Source organism: Cucumis sativus, chromosome 7 (assembly GCF_000004075.3).
Source record: "Cucumis sativus cultivar 9930 chromosome 7, Cucumber_9930_V3, whole genome shotgun sequence".
Lineage (NCBI taxonomy): Eukaryota > Viridiplantae > Streptophyta > Magnoliopsida > Cucurbitales > Cucurbitaceae > Cucumis > Cucumis sativus.
Window position 1 is genome coordinate 5,046,897 of NC_026661.2, and position 18,417 is coordinate 5,065,313.

Genomic DNA, 18,417 nt, shown 5'->3' on the forward strand with positions numbered 1-18,417 from the left:
CATAGAGAACATGTATTACTTTCTCTATAGTTGGCATGTTTTACAAAGGTTGATACAATACTATCAAAATGGGATTTGAGATAGTTTATTGATCACCAAATTCATAGCCATTTCATTTGTTTTTGTTTTTCTAAAATTAAGCTTATTTTCTTTTAACGTGTTACCCGATTTATTATATTTCTAAAGTGTAATGACTAAATTCTTAATAATTTTTTTTCAAATATATTTCTTTTAGTTTTCTGGCATGTAGAATGTAGAAAACAAAAGAAAAAAAAATAAAAAACTTAAGTGATATGTGTAGGTTTAATCATACGAACCAAAACTAAAAACAAAAAATAAAATGGTTAGCGGATATCACCTACAAAATTCAACTTTTGAATGTCATGAAAATAATTGGGAGCAGAGATTAATAAAAATTTGTAAACTATACAAGTTATAGACATCTAATAAGAATATTCAAATATTGATGTGATAACACCAAAACAAAAAAGGAAAAAAAATCAATCTATTAATACTAAAAATAAAAATAAAGTTGAATACATTTTAGGTTGCATCTATCTTGTTTGACACACGTAAACTACACAAGAAAAAGTTCAACTATTTAAATAAAAGAAAGAAAAAAAAGATTGTTTCGTAACAAAGGACCATAAAACAAAGCCAAAAGAAATACATCCAAATACTAGAAGTGATCATTGGTCAGTCAATCCCAAATCGACATAGTCAGTTTAGTAAATATTCAAACCGACTTCGACATTGATGAGTAAAGGTTAATCAGGTCGATTTAATACTTAAAAATACTTTTGAAGGGCTAACTTAGTTGACTCAAATTTTTTATCTATTATGCTCCCTCCCAACAAAAACCACAAAAAGGAGAGACTTTACCAATGTCAGTCATATGCTGAACATAGTAATGATCCCAATGACAAAGAGAATTAAGGCAACTAAGAAATGGGAGTAGTAGTGGTGGTAATTCTTAGTGCTTTTTTTTTTCTTCTTTTTTGATACTTTGTTGGGGCTGAAAATGAGCTCACATAGATCTTGGATAATGGAGTAAAAATGGTAAAAAAAGGGGGGGAAATGTCATTTAGGTTTCTCTGTATGAGGAAGTGTGAAAATAGGGTTCTTCGGAATGGGTGCTTTCTCCTTACTCAATATAGAGCCTACCTACTCTACTGCTTCATCACATTATTGGTGAAAAATAGGCATCACCAAAAGAAAACACTAGAAGCCAAGAAGCTACTATACTATACTACATTACATTAATATCTCCTTCAACACTTACCAATACCATATATAACACATCCAAATGATTGTCTTGTCAATGATTTGATTGGATTTGGCATCTAACCCACTCATTTCATTTTTACAATCATCAACACAGTGAATAATCAGTAGCCATACATGTCCAAATTCAAATATAACTTTGTCATCTTTCATCCTTGTCCTTTTTTTCCTTAATTAAGAATTCTTGATCACTGAAGCCAATAAAGTTGTCTTTTCTTGCTAAATATGTCTACTCAGTAATAGATCTTAATCCTACATAAACTTAAAATAAATAATAAGAAGAATGACATGAGGTAGATAATCTAAAAACACAATTTTGAAAAAGAAAAAAAAAAGGAAATTTTTTATATGTACTATCACAATACAATAAAAATGTTATTTCCAAAATTTGCAGATTTGAATCATAGAAATCCGAAAACAAATTTTGAAAATACATGAAACAAGTGCATATTCCCTAAACTTAGTGAATGAATACTTCAAAGAAAAAAAAAAAGACTTGGTGAATGAGAAAATATAAAACATGACCTAAGTTGTCTAGCGAACAGGCATCATCCACCATTGTTTTAGCTATTTTTTTCTGTTTTCAAGACATATAATGGTGTACTCTGTTTAAGTATAGTTGGAGAAGCATTAAGAAACCACTTATTCAGTTAGCCCTTTGGCTCTTGAGTCTTGACAGAATGACCTCTCAAAACGACAAAGTTACCACTTCCCTGTTAATAGTAAAGAAATCCATAAAAGGATTCTCTCTCTCTGTCAACAACTCATGTACGATCTAATATTTACACCCACTTAATTGTGCTTCCTTTCAGAGAAAGAAATTTCTGTCCAACAACCTCATTCACCTTTAGATACCAACTGTTTAATCAGTTTCCAAATTCTACAATAAACTACCCAATCCACTTTTATCTAACTAGTTGTCAATGGATAATCACCACGCATCCGGTTTAGACTTGACAAATCACAGCAACTCTTCCGAAGATCTGGTCTAGCTTTGTATATTTTTTTTAACACTGGCTTCATAATGGGGGCTTGTGGAATTTGTAAACTTGGAGTTTGGTAGCTGTCTCATTTGGAAGGTTAAAGTTCCTGAGAAAGGTGAAATTTTTTGTGGATCTTTGTAAACATATAAAGACTGAGCACTAATAGAGTTCGATAGAGGCTGCGTAACTCACTACATGATATTCCCATAGTTGGTGAAGGATGAGGAGGATTAGTCCCATCTCTTATTCACTGCCCATTTGCCGCCTTATGCTAGAATAAGTTGCTCCAAATTTGGGATGTTGGTTGATGTGTTCTTCATTTAGTGTGATGGGGTTTTGTTTCAACAGGCATTAGAGCAAGAATCTCAAGGGGTTGAGTCAAGTCGTGAAATTTTCTAGGGATCCATCTATTTTTCTCATTTGCTTGATGTGCCTTTCAAAGGATTTGGTAATGGTGATTTGATGCAAATCTATGCCAATTAGGAGTATCTATCGTAAATCTCATTGGCTTGGTAGGGGATATATTTTTATCTGCCCTATTGTAGGGCCTTTTTTAATAGATGTTTTGTTTCCCATCCAAAAAGAAAAAGAAAAGTTTTAAATTTCAGCAATACTCACATAGTAACGTGTCCAAATGGAAAAAGGTACCGGCCGTTCCAATAGTTAGGAAAGCTACTGAGACCAAAGTTTCCTTGCAACCTGTCCAAACCTCTGCAAATTAGCAAGTGTTAGCTCAACCTTTGCAAATTCTAAATTTAGTATCGACCCAATGCTCGGATGGCTATTTGATTGAGACTTCAGCAAACAATTTTTTTTAATAGTAAATCAATGACATAGTGAGTGACAATGAACGAGAAACAACAGCCCGGTGATACAAGTATGTAGCACTTGTTTTAATCCCTGTTCTGATCAATAATATAATAAAGAAAACTTCTATCCTATTTCCAAAGCATAAGTTCCGAATGTATCAACTCTTCATGAGTCCCCTGCACTCGCATGTTGCCGCACATGACCTTGTTTAATCCCATTGAAATTTAAGTACCTGAAAGAGACACCACAGCCGTGAGAAGAAATAAAAAAGTTAGCTAAATCATCTCTTAATCTTGTTAGTGTTCTCTGCTAAAATACAAGCCAACGATATTGATTGAACACATGAAACAGACACCTAACACCTAACACCTAACGTGATGTCGTGATTGGAGAAAATTTTCACACATGATGCTTTGTTATAACTTAAAAGTACTTAATAAGCATGATATGCTCAATATTTTGTCTTAAAAGAGAAAGAGGCAATAATATAAAAATACAAGACCTTCTAGACTCTAGTTGAGTTAAGGTAGTCCGCAATTTATTTAAATGATCTTAGGTTTCCAATTTTTCTTGCAACCATTATGATTATATAACATTTTTACGTGTCTCAAATATTAAGTTGAGAAAGTCCTAGCAAATAGATAACGTGTGGCAAGATAAACTCAAGGAGTTTAAAATTATGGAAAATGCACATACAACTCGTACTTCAAAATTTAGTCCATTCAGAAACAACTTTGAGACCCCGTCTCCAGGCAAAAAAAAAAAAAAAGGACACACTCTAAGTGGTCCGAAAGTTTTCACTCCATTTTCATTGCTTGAATCATCGTGCATTGTGTTTATATTCTTGAAATTATGATGGCACAAAATACTATTTAAATTTGAACACTAGCATTGCAACTTTTCTGCCAATCGCCATCAAGGATCAACCTGCTTGATTTCCTGGTTCCCAGTCTCCTTAGAAAATACTAGAATCCAATGTCTTATTCAAAATCAAAAGCACAAGAGGGCAAATGAATAAAATAAAATAAAATAAAAACCCTACAAGTGAATGTCCTTGAGCACCATCCATCTTCCACAGTCTCGCTCGGCTCATCAATTCAATCCCAAATTCTTCTTAAGATCTTATCAACCAAACAAACTCAAATGCTATGTGTGGGAGAACCTAATCATCTCGATTTAGTGTTCTTGATTAGTTTGACCTTTTATTCCATAAACAGAAACCATTGCTTAGCAAACTTAAATTTTGAAATGCATCCCTAGGATCTAGGCTGCGGACAAGTAACAACAATAAGAGAGAGAAAATCTACTGTATTGTGCATATAGTGTGTCCTAGAACAAGCAAGACTCACAAAGTAACCACTAGCGATCTTGACAAGTACGGCAGAAGGTACCATGAGACAGCTCGCAAAAAGCCCTAACATTAACAGTGAGGTGGGATGTCAGACAAGAAGCTGCTGTCATGCTGTAGATTGGCAAAAATGATTGTACGCATCCCAATTCTCCCAAGCTCCTAGAGTATGAAAACAATAAAACAGATTTACAAATAATATCAAATGGATAACCTGAAAATTTTCTATTATTAATTTTACCTAGAGAAAAGGGAAACTGCATTTTCTTCATAGGAATAAATTGAAAATATGCATATCATATGTGAGAAAGATGCCAACATGGAATACAGCCAAGAATAACATAATGGCGTGTCTAATAAAGATCTCAACTTTCAATTTTGTGCCAATGAGTAATTGAAATTTTAGAAAAAAGTTTCGTAAGTCAAAAGGTCTATTAAATATAAAATTGGAAGATCAAAGATCTATTAAGCAACAAAATTCAAACTTTTAAGACATTTTTTAAAGTTTAGAAATCTATCAAGCATGAGTTTATCTCTATGAGTTAAGGACGAAAACCATAAGAGTTCGTTTGGACAAGAACTATCAAAGACTACAATAACCACTTGCTACAGTAAATACTATTTAAAAGTCTCCAATTACTACAATAAACACTATTTCAAAGCCCACCATTTGCTACTGTTATTACTATTCTACTATTTACTACTATGTTTACTGTTTACTTACCAAACTAAAATAGTTTACACGCCAAACACATCTAACCAAGACTAAAATAAGACAAATAATTTACTCCTTCAACACAAACTATAATAACCTATGACTATAATGACTCACTTTTTCTCCAAACACCCCCTAAAAGTTCAAGTAACAACTAATAAAATTCTACCTAAATAACTTTCCACATTAATTATTTTGACATCAATTTCCTCTTACTTAAAAATTATGCGTTCGAAACACAACCGAAGTTCCAAATTTTTTAGACAAGGGATGATCCTAGTATATAAATGAATACAATTATCTCTATGAGACATTTTGGTATTAACCAAAAGCAAAGCTATATTGGTTTTGTCCAAAGTGGGCAATATGAGACAACTGTGAAAATATGTCGAAGGTAAGTTGTTCTAACAGTACGCCAACTAGTTTCAGTTAATAACATATTCCGTAGTCATAGTGCAGGAAAATAGAATAGAAGAGGTCATTTCCTTTTCATCTACTTTCCACAAGTAACTACAAGAAAGCAAGCCAACATATCTAAATCAAGAACCATCTATATACCTAAAATATCTTAGCTGTGAGAATTCTCTCCAACTTCTAATCAGACAATTAAACTATAGAACAACAAAACTTTTTCGAGATTCCAAAACTGCAAAAACTTAGTAAAGCCAAATTCACACCCAGTTAAGTATCAATTAGCCACAAAAAAAGGTAAGTGAAAGTATTCGTGGCTAGCAGAGGAATGTTAGGGGGATTTTAACGGAGGAAACCTGGAAGCAGCAGAGAAATGGCGGCCGGGCAGGCGGCGGGGAGCGGGGAGCGGCGGCTGCGGGGGGCGGAGTTGAGGAGCCGATGAAGATAACCGGGAAGATGAAGAGCGGACATTGGAAATTAGCGTCCGAGAAAGCGATCCAGATCGCCAAGCCATCGTCTTCTCCGATTCAACGCTCTGAATGTTGTGAGTATGCTGGCGGTGTTGGGGCTTTGCGAGGGTTTTAGCTTCCCCGCTATTCGGAGCTGTGCGATGTACGATAGTTACCCTGTGTCCTCAGTTTTCGTCCGTAGGATTATTTAGTAGATTCTTTGCAATTATTCCTTATTTATTTATTTTAAGAAATATGGTTTTCACTCTTTTTTTATTTATTATTATTACAATTAGAATTTACCTTTACCTTTTTCAAATTAGAAGAGAGACTCTAATATCCAACTTTGTTCAATTTTTTTCTCCCAACTCTAAACTCTAAACTAATAATCACTGTGAACATGAAGTTAAGAAATTATGCATTGACAATTTTCAAATATAATCTTAATGAAGTTTCTAAATAAATTTTCATTTGTAACAATTTATAAGTTTAATTGAAAAACTAAATGTTTTGCATGATACTTTTCAAACTAAATCTAAAGAAATACGTAAATTGATACACTTACGAAAATTTAGAGTTCAAACTGATATTATCTATGAAAGTTCAAAGTTTGAGTTAATTCCTAGCGTTCAAAAGTATAACACAAATAGATATTTGCCCATCTTTTATATACATTCTATAGAAAAGATGAGAAATGCCAATAACATCAAATATGTTTGCAATCAATAATGTTGAGGTTAGAAGTTCAATCTCCTGCACCACAATTGTTTTTAAAAAATTATCAATATTTCATCTCATGTAATGTAGGGTGTAAAATTGTCTGGTCTTTCATTCGAGTTTAGAAAGCATATGCAAATCTAGGGTAGGTGAAAAAAAAACCAATCAAGGTGCCAATTTCATTTAGAAGCTTCATGTTCTCATTATTCACTCTCAGAAAATAAAACAAAATTTACAAAATAGTTATCGAGTAGAGACTGCCGATAACCTATCATCTCCTGCTGTCTTAGACTCTTAGCTTACAAACAACAACATTTTGAGGGGTCGTAGAAAAACAAAAAAGTCAAACTCAACCCGTACCGAAAATAGGTAGCTAATTGTTTTAGATGATCTCACACTTCACTCCATATAATTTACATCGAACTATTTACAAAGTATATATAACTAACGTGTTGTCGTCGTCGTCGTCTCTAATGGAAAGTGACTCAAAAGGAGGCATTGAAAACGATTCATTGGTAATCCTTACTCTATTATGAATATCATCAAGCTGAGTTTGCAGAGTTGACAGTTTCAATGTTAGCTCAGCCTTTTCCCTTTCCCACTCTTCTTTCTCATCCTCATGTTCCTCTACGATTTCATCCAACCTTTCTGTTAGACGAATACACACATTTCTGATCAAGTCTAGTTCATTGGCGTGTCTGTCATTGGATGGTTCGCGTTCATCAGCCCAATGAAAGAAACCACATTGCTGGCAGTGTTCAGAATATAAATATAAAGAAGTGAAGGTAAACTAAGCAGAGAGCATATGAATTTGTATGTGCTTACTTGAGATATCTCCTTTGGACAGTTGTAGAATAACCTGAATGGACCTTTTTCTGTATGAGACATTCTTAGTTTTGCCGCCACGCCACAGTAACATTCTAGATATGATTCCTCGTAAATTTCCGATGAAGACATTGTTTAACTATGGATCCTGAAATCAATCAACCAATCAAACCATACGAACGAGAAGAAGGTTAAAAGTTCCTATAAGAATTTCTACAGCCCTGTATCATACAAGTAATGAAATGGTTGACAGTGATAACAGACAATTCTCCAAAACCGATGTATTTTCCAGCTACTAGTATTGTCTAGTGTTAGACATCAATCAAGGAGTCACCACTTAGAGCTTGATTGCACTCTTTTGATAACGTCGACAATCTCGGCTATTCAACAAAGTTGCACTACACGGTATCAGTCAATTTTCAAACACTATCCTAATTCCTAACCAGAATCAGGAGGTCAAGAAAGATAGATAACTTGACCTTGAAATATTGTCAAAGTTTAAAATAAATGAGAGACAATTACAAAGAAAAAGATAGTTAAGCTATAAAACCATACAAGGACATGAAATGCTAAGTTAAGCTAAACCTGAAATAATCATTACTGTTACACCAACAAAAAACTACAAACTTTTGCCTTTTCTTATCTTCCTCAAAACTGATATTTTGCTAATCCCGAGCAAGGCTTTGCCTACCGCAAGACCAATTCTAAAAGACAACAAGAGTTTAAAATTATAGAATTATTTAACCTTAGGATCTTTAAAATAGGACCCTGGTAGAAAGTAGCCCTTGCCACCAAGATGCTAACACAAGCAACTACATGAATAACCGATTTCTGAGAATTTCATTGGATTATCGTTCATTTCCCCTCCTCTCACACCGTCCGATACGACATATTAGAAGCATCACCAATCATTATAGCGAAAGATATAGGATGAAAATGATGCTTGAAAAAGTGTAAATGCAATGAGTTTGGGGCGAAAAAACAGAAGAATCCTAATCCAGGGATGGTGTGAACTAAGACCAAGACTTTTTACAATTTTTGCTACAACAGAATTAAGAGTCTTCAAGTTTGAAGCTGTCTTCTGGGTAATACTCCAAGAAGAATGCCAACAATAACTTATTCACGGCATTAATCATAAAGAATCAAACAATTGGACACATTAAGAATTCAACATTTATACAACGCGGATTCAACATTACATTAACAAAATCCGTGTACAATAATAAAAAGCAATCGATATCATGGGATAAAACTAAAATCTCAAAGGAAAAGGGTTTTTCATTTTCTACCAGCAGTAAGCAAAGAATGAAATTCAATCCAAAACATTTTCAAAACCCCAACACTACACTGAAAATCTCCTTATTCCTTTTTTCACTCAATTGGCTAAACATAAAACGGAACAAGTGAACTTTCAAAACCCATTTTCTTCATGATAGCAACCCCAATAAATTAATTATAAAAAAACCCAAAACAATTATCGAATTGATAAAAAGATTCCCAAAGCACAAGAAAGTAAGAATACATTAAATTAAACAAACTCATGGACATTACAACGACACCTTTTTTAACTACCAAAAATAAATAAAGAAAGCAATTACTAAAGAGAAAAAAAAAAAAAAAAACTTCGGTTCATCGTAGCATGCACCAAATTATTGCGCATTAATAAATCTTTCAAAGAAATCGAAACTTCTCAATGATATACCAATGATCCGAAAATGTTAGAAGCTTAAATCAAAAATAACAAAAGAGAAAACCTAGAAACACAAATCCATATAAAAAGGAGCATTGCATTCTTTACTTGTTGGCACTAATTTCCCAACCCACCAATGCAAAAGTTCTAGCCCCATCTCATTCAATTCAACGAAGAACGCATGGATCACATCGAACGATAAAATTCAAAGCAGCGTAAAAGCATAGATAGTTCTGGAGTGGATTGAAAAGAAATTATGAACAAATTCTGATCAATTCTCGAAATCGAATAGGAAAAGGGAACAGAGTGGAAAACCTAAAAGAGCGTGGTTGGTAAAATGGAGGAATCGATCGAAGAAGCCAAGGAAGATCTTCGTTGCATTGATACAACGAAGAGTGAGTGTTTAGGAGTTTGAAGGTTATCGAGTGAAGAGCAAACTACAAAAGCAATTCCTAAGATGATCGAAATCTTCTTTGTTTTATAGCGTTTTTTGCTTTTTTGCTTTTCTTTTTGACATTGACACTAACCTTATCCCTCAAGTTATTCAATACTAATTCACAATCACTTGTCAAATTTCCAAACACCAACCAAGTTTCGAGTTACGCTTCAATTTCTAGTATTAGACTGAGTTTGACGATCAAATTTTAACATTTCCAAAACCTAAGGTATAATTACAATTATCATTTTTTTTAAATCTCGAGGATGAAAAATAGGTTTCATTTTGGAAACATAGATATCCTTCATCGAAAGTGATTGTATTTGTTTTGAAATATTAATCTGTAAAGATAAGTTTGGTCCAAGAAATTTGTAAGTAGGAGTAGAGAAGTACTCCTAGTTTAGACTAAGGAGTTTGTGGGTATCACACTAAAGACATCGATTTTATATCTTACCAACTCCTTATAATGTGAGTCTCAGGAGTTTACAATTCTTTATAGACTTCATAGCTACATGCTCCTAACTATCACGTTGTAAACATTTTATAATATTTACTATTTTTGAGTACAGAATAGAGAAACAAATCTCCGACGTTATCTTGATTCTTATCATTTTTAATAATTACATGGAGGTGGATAATATAAAAATAATTTTTTAATACTAGAAATAACTTAAAAGAATGAGAAAAGTAGATGTAACAAATATAAATTTAAAGATGTAATATGTCCCCTATTAGAACATAAATCTTGTTGCATTGAAAAAAGAAAATAGAAGGGGGTGGTGGTGGCAGTGGCAGTGGCCGAGACATGGGAGGGCGTTAATAAAAGAGTATTTCACCATCGAGGTGTTGGGAAATACGGCATCCTATGAATTTAAACCACCAAATGCTTATATTACTCCACCAAATCCTATGAATTTATCGATTATTTTTATTATCGTTACCCCTACCTTATAGGATGAAGCAATAACGGTAATAGTAACAAAAACGAAGATGTCAAAAGTGTAGTTTTTCAATTGTAATCATAACAAAACAATAGTGAATCGAATTGAGCACTCTTAGGTTTGGATATAGGCTCCTTTGTGACCGTACAAATTAAATGTTTTTTTAGCACAACAATTGTAAGATGTTAAAATGAACCTTACAAATCTAGAGAGTAAAGTTATAATAACATCAAGTTAAACGTCACAACATTAACAAATGGTTAGGGGGTGTTATGTAATGTAACATAATCTAAAACTATATTTAGATTACATTTTTTGACCCAATTTATAATACAAAACTGATGTAGTTCTAAAAGTTTTCAACCAAACTCTATTTTTTATTATGGTTTACTGTGTTATTTTCTTTGCATCTTTGAATGCTCACATCTTTCACTTTCTTAAAAGATATATAAAAAGAGAAGGTATGGTTTTGGATAATAATAAAGTGAAGTAAGGAGGAGGCACTCGCATTTCCGAAGCAGAGTACGGTGACAATGGCGCAATGGCAATGGCAATGGCAATGGCTATGGTATCTGCTTCTGCTTCTGCTTCTGCTTTGGACATCGAAACCCACGGGCTTCTCGGGTCCGAAACATTTGACCAAAGAAAGCTCCGAAAACCCAGAAAAATCCAAAACCAAAGCCTCGGAACTCTCCAACGAAAAAAGAAAAAAGGAAAAAGAAATTGATTTCCTCTTCCTCCACCACTCATTCCATTGTAACCGAAAACCACAGTAATCCCCTGCTTCTCACTCGCACATAAAACAAAGAGAAAGAGAGAGAGAGAGGCACTAAAAAAGAAACAAAAAGCTTCCGTTTTTTTCTCCCACTGATCTTCTTCACTCTGTTTTCTTTTCAAGCAAAAACCTTCTCATTAATGGCGGAAAATCAATCCTTTACTGGGGACCACCTCCGACCAACAACAGCTACTACTTTCTCTCAGCTTCTGTTTTCCCCACACCATGATGATGATGATGATAATGATGTTGATGTTGATGTTGATCAAAATCATCATCAAATCTTTGATTACTCTGTTTCTTCTTCTTCTTCCTCTTCTTTCGCCATTGATAACCCACCCAAGATGCTCTGTTTCGGTACCAAAGAAGAAGACCAAGAACATCCACAGCTGGGTTTTAAGTCTCGTCAAAGATCAGCCCACGCATGCAGTGATTCCTCTTCAAATTCTTCTGGGAATGGCCTCAAATTTGAATTCGTAAATACAAAAATTGAATCTTTTTAACTCATTTCCTCTGTATTTCTTGTTTCTTTCTTTCTTTCTTTCTTTCTTTCTTTCTTTCTTTCTTTCTTTCTTTTTTACATATATATTGTGAGTTGAACTGTTGGTGTTTGTAGAAATTGAAAAGGAGAAATGGATCAAACCCAGAAATGGCAGCCATTAAAGAAGCTTCGAAAAAGACCAAACCTGAAGCTCCTTGTTCTGCTGGACATGCAAAGGTTTATTTTTGCCACAACTTTCATCATCATCATCTTCTTCTTCTTCTTTACTCTGTTTCTGAAATGGGTTTTGTTTTGTTTGTTTCTTTAGAGGAAGGAGAAATTAGGGGAAAGAATCACAGCATTACAGCAATTGGTTTCACCCTTTGGAAAGGTCGTAAAAATAACAGAACATCTAATTTTGATTCTTCCAATTATTTTGAGAATTTGATATGAATTTTGTTGGATGTTAATGAATTTAAAAAAAAAAAAAGAACAGACAGATACAGCATCAGTACTTCATGAAGCAATGGGTTACATCAAATTTCTACATGAACAGGTTCAAGTCTTGTGCAGCCCTTACTTGCAAAAAAGTCAGCTGCTTTCTTCTCAGTCAGCCACTGTAAGAACTTTCTGACTAAAAGAGACGAACCTTTATTATTATTATTATTATTAATTATTAAAAAAGAACCCTTTTGTTTTCTTTAAAAGGGAAGAGGAAATGAGGAAACAGAGGGAGATCTGAAAAGTAGAGGATTGTGTTTGATTCCAGTGGATTGTAGTTTGCATTTGGCTAATTGTACAGTAGCAGATTTTTGGTCTCCAGCCATGGCTATGGGAAAGAAGTTTTGAGAAGAAGAAGAGAGGAAATGGATGGTTGGATTTTGAAGTTTGATGTGTACAAAGAACTGAAGAAGAGGGTTTGGGTTTTTTGTTGTTTTGGGGTACTGTCTCTTTTTTGACTTACAACTTTTGACTAAAATGAATCAGTAACTATAGCAGAAGATGTGTGAAGAAGATGTAAATCAAACACTTCCTTTTTTTTGTTTGTTTGATGGGAAAGAAATAGATGTGAAAAGCTGTTAGCTTTCTTTTGTTTTTTGTTTGTGCTTTTTCCTGCTTTTAGGGGCTTCAGTTGTTAAAACTTGTTATTTGGATGATTGGTTAAGTGACACTTCTGCCTTTTGGGCTTTGTTTATTTGAGAAGAATAGGGGTGTTTTTGTACCTATGACCTTCATTTTACTTTTTACTTTTCTAACGTTGTTTACGGTTGGTAAAAGTAACGAGGAATGGTCCTCTATCGTTGATAGATTGTGTTAATTATCTATATCTTTTCTCGTGGTGGTTCAACAATATTGCTCTCACATCCTAGGCCTCTTTCTTCTTTCACGTGTTTGTGCTTGTGTTGTGCTCCACCTTCATCCCTTGCTGTAGCGTTTGTTCTAACATGTTAGGGCTCTTCCTCTCCTACTCCCTCACTCTCTCTCGAGAATTAGACTTCTCTTGCTTTATCACTTACACATGCTCGTGCTCATGCTCTAAACCTTCACAAATGGTGCTTTGAGGGACAATGTGGATACGTAACATAATGTTAGTGCTTGGACAACGTTAGAGGGTCATTTTTCATTATTTGAAACATTTTTTGAAATTGGGGCAGAGGATATTAACCATCCAAAGTTTGAGTAATATGTTTCAAATTTTAGACCTATTCTAACTTATTAGGAATAGAAAAGAAATACATATCATCCATCCTCTAAAAGTAAAAGATATACACATTCCTCTCACTCTCCGTATAAGTTATAACGATGTATCTTAATTTGGGAGACGAGATCTTAAACATTAAGGTAGATGGACATTACCCGTTGTTTGGATGCACCAACGAGAAAGATTCAATTTAGACATTTTTTATAGCTTTTGATCTAGTTGTTAAAAAAAAATTGAAATATTGAAGAATGTAATAAAATTCTTTTCTTAAATTTGAGTATAAAAAATGTAATTACAACAAAAACTGAAAATAGTTTCTCTTTTTCTTTTTTCTTTATTAAATATAAACTGAATATTTATGTTTAACAAAATTATATTGAAAACCTAGAAAATTGAATATAGTAAATTCAATTAGATCATACATTTTACTTTAGACAAAGACTGAGAATATAATAAACAGTTCAAACCCATAAAATAAATAATATGCAATAGATTGTCCTAATATTTGAATAAAAATAAAGTTTGGAAGTTGAGTAGTTGAAAAAGTTGACAAAATTTTCAAGATTTTTTTTAATGAAATTATCAATGTCAACAAATATTCTTAAGAACTATGTATCTAAAGAAAATGACAACATTACATGTTGAAATTTGTATTATTAACTTTGTGACATGATTTTTAATAATCCATCACTCCTACAAAATAATAGATCAAACACATCGTTTTTCAATTCTTAAATATAGAAATATATTGATATCCTTTAACTACAAATTACACTTGAATAATCTAGCTAGGTATACAATCTAACAAATGAACAAAAAATAAAAAACTACAGATGAAATATTATCTCTGTACACAACACATTTATCATTTCTCTCCCAAAACAAACCAAAATATTACAAAATTAAGAGTTTGCTTAAAAGAGAAGAAGACATGCAATAATCTTCATCTTCTTTCGGCAAGTCATCAATGGCCAGAGCCTCTACGGCTCGGACCGGAATAATCTTTGTATACGTGAAGTTTTGTCACCGGAGAAACTCCCAAAGAAGAAGGATGATGATGATGATGTTTAAGAGGTCTTGAAGAGTGGACTTGAATGGAGGAAAGCAAGAGGAGGAAGAAGATGAAAGTGGCAGTGAGATTGAGAGCCAGAAGGAGAGGTTTAGAGTTCATTATATTAATTATAATGACTTAAGAGAGAAAGAAGAAGAAGAAGAAGAGATTTGTAAATAAGTTTGGTAAAATGAAGAAAAGGAAACGAGTGTTTATATAAGAAAAAAGTGAAAGAAAAGGGTAAGGTTTGGTGTTTTGACTTTGGAGCGTAGGTGAGCCGAAGTTGGCGGAGGACACAACTTTTGTTATTATATATCAGTATTCATTGTTATTTGAGGGTTTGAAAATTAGGGTTTGAAAAAACTTCAAATTCTTGAGGTTTGACAATGGGAAGGATGAAAAAGTTGATTCTCTTGGTGTGTTGGCAATGTGAACATATAATTTCACTATCAATTTGGTTCAATGTGGGGAAGGGTTTAATTTTTTTTCTCTCTTTTCCCTTTCCATTCCATTGATACAAGATCTTTTGAAAGAGATTTCATTTTCATTTTAGTTTTGATTTGGTAGCGTGGAGATTCAAGCTTTGATCGATTCAAGGGATTGATTATATTGATGATAAAAGTTCATATCAAATTGTGATGTTGGCATGAGCTAGAAGTGGATTTAAAACTTTCTAAGAGGTTGCTTTGTTAATTATTCTGTGGTTTTTCTCAAATTAAGTTTGATAGTTTTGGTTTGAAAATAAAGGCTGAAAATAGAAAAAAGTTGAGATGGACAAAGGCTAAATAATATTACAGAATATAAATGGTTAGAATTGAGGGGACAATTTAATTAGTCAATGGATGTAAAGAAAATAGAATATTTGAGTATAGTTGGTGTAAATTAATGCATGGTGGGTTAATTAATTTAGGACTAAAATCACTTTTTCTTAGGTTAATTACATCATCTCTCTCTCTCATTTTGAGTTATTTCTTTGACAATGAAAAAAAGTAAAGAGTTGAAGATGAAAATTTTTGTGCTTTTTTCTCCATGGATATAAATTAAATAATCATATAGTTTGAATGAGTGTTATGAACTAGGAATTTATTGTGTGCAAAATATTAAAAATGATTATCATTATTGTAGGGATGACCTTAGTTTTACATTCATTAAAATTGCAAAGGGTAGTATGAAATAATTGAATTGTTTTAGCTACATTGTTTTTTATAATGACATATGATATCATAATTCAACCACGCTTAGTTAGGATTATTTTAGAATATAGATAACCGTAATCTTTGAATGCTCGAATATGTAGATGTTCAAAATTAGAGATGTCTATTATCGTTTGTACCGTAAAGATAAGCAAATACTTGGATAACGACGATTTTTGTTTACTTTGGTAAACTTATCAAATTAAAAACACAACTACAAGAAGAAAAAAACGGGTAACACCTTTGCATTGAAATCTAAACCATTGATATTTTCAAGAGCATCCAAAACATACATGACAATCAAGACAACATCCTTTATATAAAGATTATTGAATATCTACAAAAATAATTGCGAACAAGATTAAAAGATCGAACGTTAAGAAAAGAACATGAGAGTTTACCTAACGTGTTCCAAAAATTTCAACAAAATCTATTAAATTCTCTATATATTTATTTTATTTTATTTTATTTTATTTTGCTATTCATGGAAATATATTTTTTTTCTAATCATAACAAATTTTCTTCTCAAAATTTCAAAATTTACCCGAAACAAAAAAGGAAAATCAGTGTAAAACTAATGACAAATAAGGCAATTCCAGCTCAACTACACAGAGCAACTGGTAGACAAAAGAGTATGTACACACAATGAGAAAGTAAACAAATCAATACATTTTGTTTTGCACTCAAAACACAAAAATATTGAAACTAATAGATTTTACCCCAAATAGAATGGTGTGAAATCAAAGATTATAAACAAAAAATAGAAATAGAAATGAAGGGGTCAGAGTCAAAAATGAAGAAAAAGTGAGACACCTTGAACCCAAAAAAATGACACACACACATCAACCTATCAAACCATTCAATGACACGTCCATTTTCCACCTATCCACAAACTATCTCCCATGCATTATTATTCTTGAGACTATAATTATCATATAATACAAAAAAAATCATTAAGTCTTTGGAAATGCACTCAAATATGTTATTTATATAGAAGGGTTGTATTAGTTACCATCCATCCATTACCTTTCGTTTGAAAAAATCATACATTAGAATGTTATCAATTAAACCCCTAAATTTTCATAAGAAAAAAAAAAGGATTATCTATGTATCAACTTTGATCCTTCATTTTGTATATCCAACCATCTCATCAATACACATGTGTAACAAATTTTATCAAACAATAACTTTTAATTTCTATAGGAACTAAATCATTACATACAGTATATTAATTAAACAAAGTTTGTTTGTTAGTATTAAAATAGGGAATTTGGTCATAGAAAGTTTGGTCACAAATAGGGAATTTACCCAACCAAAACTATCAATTCCGCTCATAAAAAGACCACAAAATTCCTTTCATATACCAAACTCAATAAATTAGATAAAGTTGTGTTGTGTGTGATACATTATTTGTACCACCACCCACATGACTCATATGATATGATACGACCAATATCTTTTCCTTTTGACTCAAATTAAATGATTTCATCTTTCTATTAATTTTTTTTCAAATTATGATTATAATATTATACAATTAAGACAAACACACACTTGCACCATAGCTTTTGTATTTGCTATCTACAATAATAATGAAGCATTAAATATTCTCAAACTTCAGTCAATGGAACTACGCAATATGATAAAATAATATCATATATTGCCTTTTCGGAAAGAGAATACACAAAAAAGTAAGAACCAACCTATAATTAGATTATGAAGCTTAGACCTTTACCTAATTAACAAAGTATGGAATTGGACTTTGGATTGGTTAACATGTTAGGCGTTAGCTAGAGTCAAACATGTGTTCAACACTTCATTTTGATGTCCTACTAAGTAGGCATAATTGTGGAGATGTCCATTGATCTTGCAAGGATTGTATCTCCAACGGCGTGGAGAATCCACAATTAGACGGTAAATGGGAGGTGGGAGTTCCTTTTTTTGTTTTTTTCTCCATTGTTGGCTAAACAAGAAACGAGGAAGAATTATATATTTCCAGCCTTGGATCCGTCTCATTTTCATCACAACCCCACCCCACTCTATTTTGTGTATATCTTAAATCCAAAATTTTGGTTGACAGAAGATTGGATGATAGTTTTATCATGAGTATTGATTTTATTTCAATTATATAAATATAAAGAAAATAAAATTGAAAGGAGCTCAAGCCTATACCCATGTATTTAAATCTAATATGAATCTCTAGGTAAAATATGAGTGCTTAGGTGATCAACTTACTAAATATCACTATATCTCTTTCTCTTACGTGAACGACGTCAAAATATTCTAACACACTCACTAATGTATAAAGCTTAAGAAGAGTCTATATCTTCCATTTTTCTACTCTATGTAGTCCTAGTTTGTTTGTCTTCCTATTTTGCTTGTATTGTCTAAATAAATAAATAAACCACATTAACTTAGAATTCAAAATACAAGAACTTGATTAACGAGGGTTTTTTTTTTCCTTTTGGAAACTAATGAAGGGTATTTGTGAGTTACCTTGCCAAAAAAAGACAATGGATGGAACAAAAGGCAAGATTGTAGTAATGCATTGCATCTTAAATTTTAGAAACTTTTGGTTAAGGATAAATCAAAATGACAGATCAACTACT

The 18,417-nt window shown here is 32.6% G+C and overlaps 3 protein-coding genes across 5 annotated transcripts; 1 reads left to right on the forward strand and 2 right to left on the reverse strand.

Moving 5' to 3' along the window:
* Positions 1-3,051: 3,051 nt before the first annotated feature.
* LOC101219067 lies at positions 3,052-6,134 on the reverse strand. 2 transcript variants are annotated; one of them, XM_004136904.3, is made up of 3 exons: positions 5,908-6,134; positions 4,427-4,587; positions 3,052-3,309 (listed from the first exon to the last, which is right to left on the reverse strand). In XM_004136904.3, exons 1-2 carry the CDS (start codon positions 6,063-6,065, stop codon positions 4,437-4,439), a joined length of 309 nt encoding a protein of 102 aa, XP_004136952.1. In that variant the 5' UTR covers positions 6,066-6,134; the 3' UTR covers positions 3,052-3,309; positions 4,427-4,436. The 2 variants fall into 2 exon arrangements, with proteins under 2 accessions (XP_004136952.1, XP_004136953.1); XM_004136905.3 differs by having other exon boundaries at positions 4,469-4,587; positions 5,908-6,127.
* Positions 6,135-6,864: 730 nt separating this feature from the next.
* Positions 6,865-9,720, reverse strand: LOC101219463. Of its 2 annotated transcripts, none has more exons than XM_004136906.3 (3): positions 9,548-9,720; positions 7,543-7,690; positions 6,865-7,465 (listed from the first exon to the last, which is right to left on the reverse strand). In XM_004136906.3, exons 2-3 carry the CDS (start codon positions 7,672-7,674, stop codon positions 7,145-7,147), a joined length of 453 nt encoding a protein of 150 aa, XP_004136954.1. In that variant the 5' UTR covers positions 7,675-7,690; positions 9,548-9,720; the 3' UTR covers positions 6,865-7,144. The 2 variants fall into 2 exon arrangements, with proteins under 2 accessions (XP_004136954.1, XP_031745287.1); XM_031889427.1 differs by lacking the exon at positions 9,548-9,720 and adding an exon at positions 9,367-9,538.
* Positions 9,721-11,051: 1,331 nt separating this feature from the next.
* LOC101214139 (transcription factor bHLH113) lies at positions 11,052-13,091 on the forward strand. Its single transcript, XM_004137044.3, has 5 exons — positions 11,052-11,860; positions 12,001-12,102; positions 12,194-12,256; positions 12,362-12,484; positions 12,574-13,091. The coding sequence occupies exons 1-5, from the start codon at positions 11,525-11,527 to the stop codon at positions 12,712-12,714; spliced, it is 765 nt and encodes a 254-aa protein (XP_004137092.1). The 5' UTR covers positions 11,052-11,524; the 3' UTR covers positions 12,715-13,091.
* Positions 13,092-18,417: the final 5,326 nt, after the last annotated feature.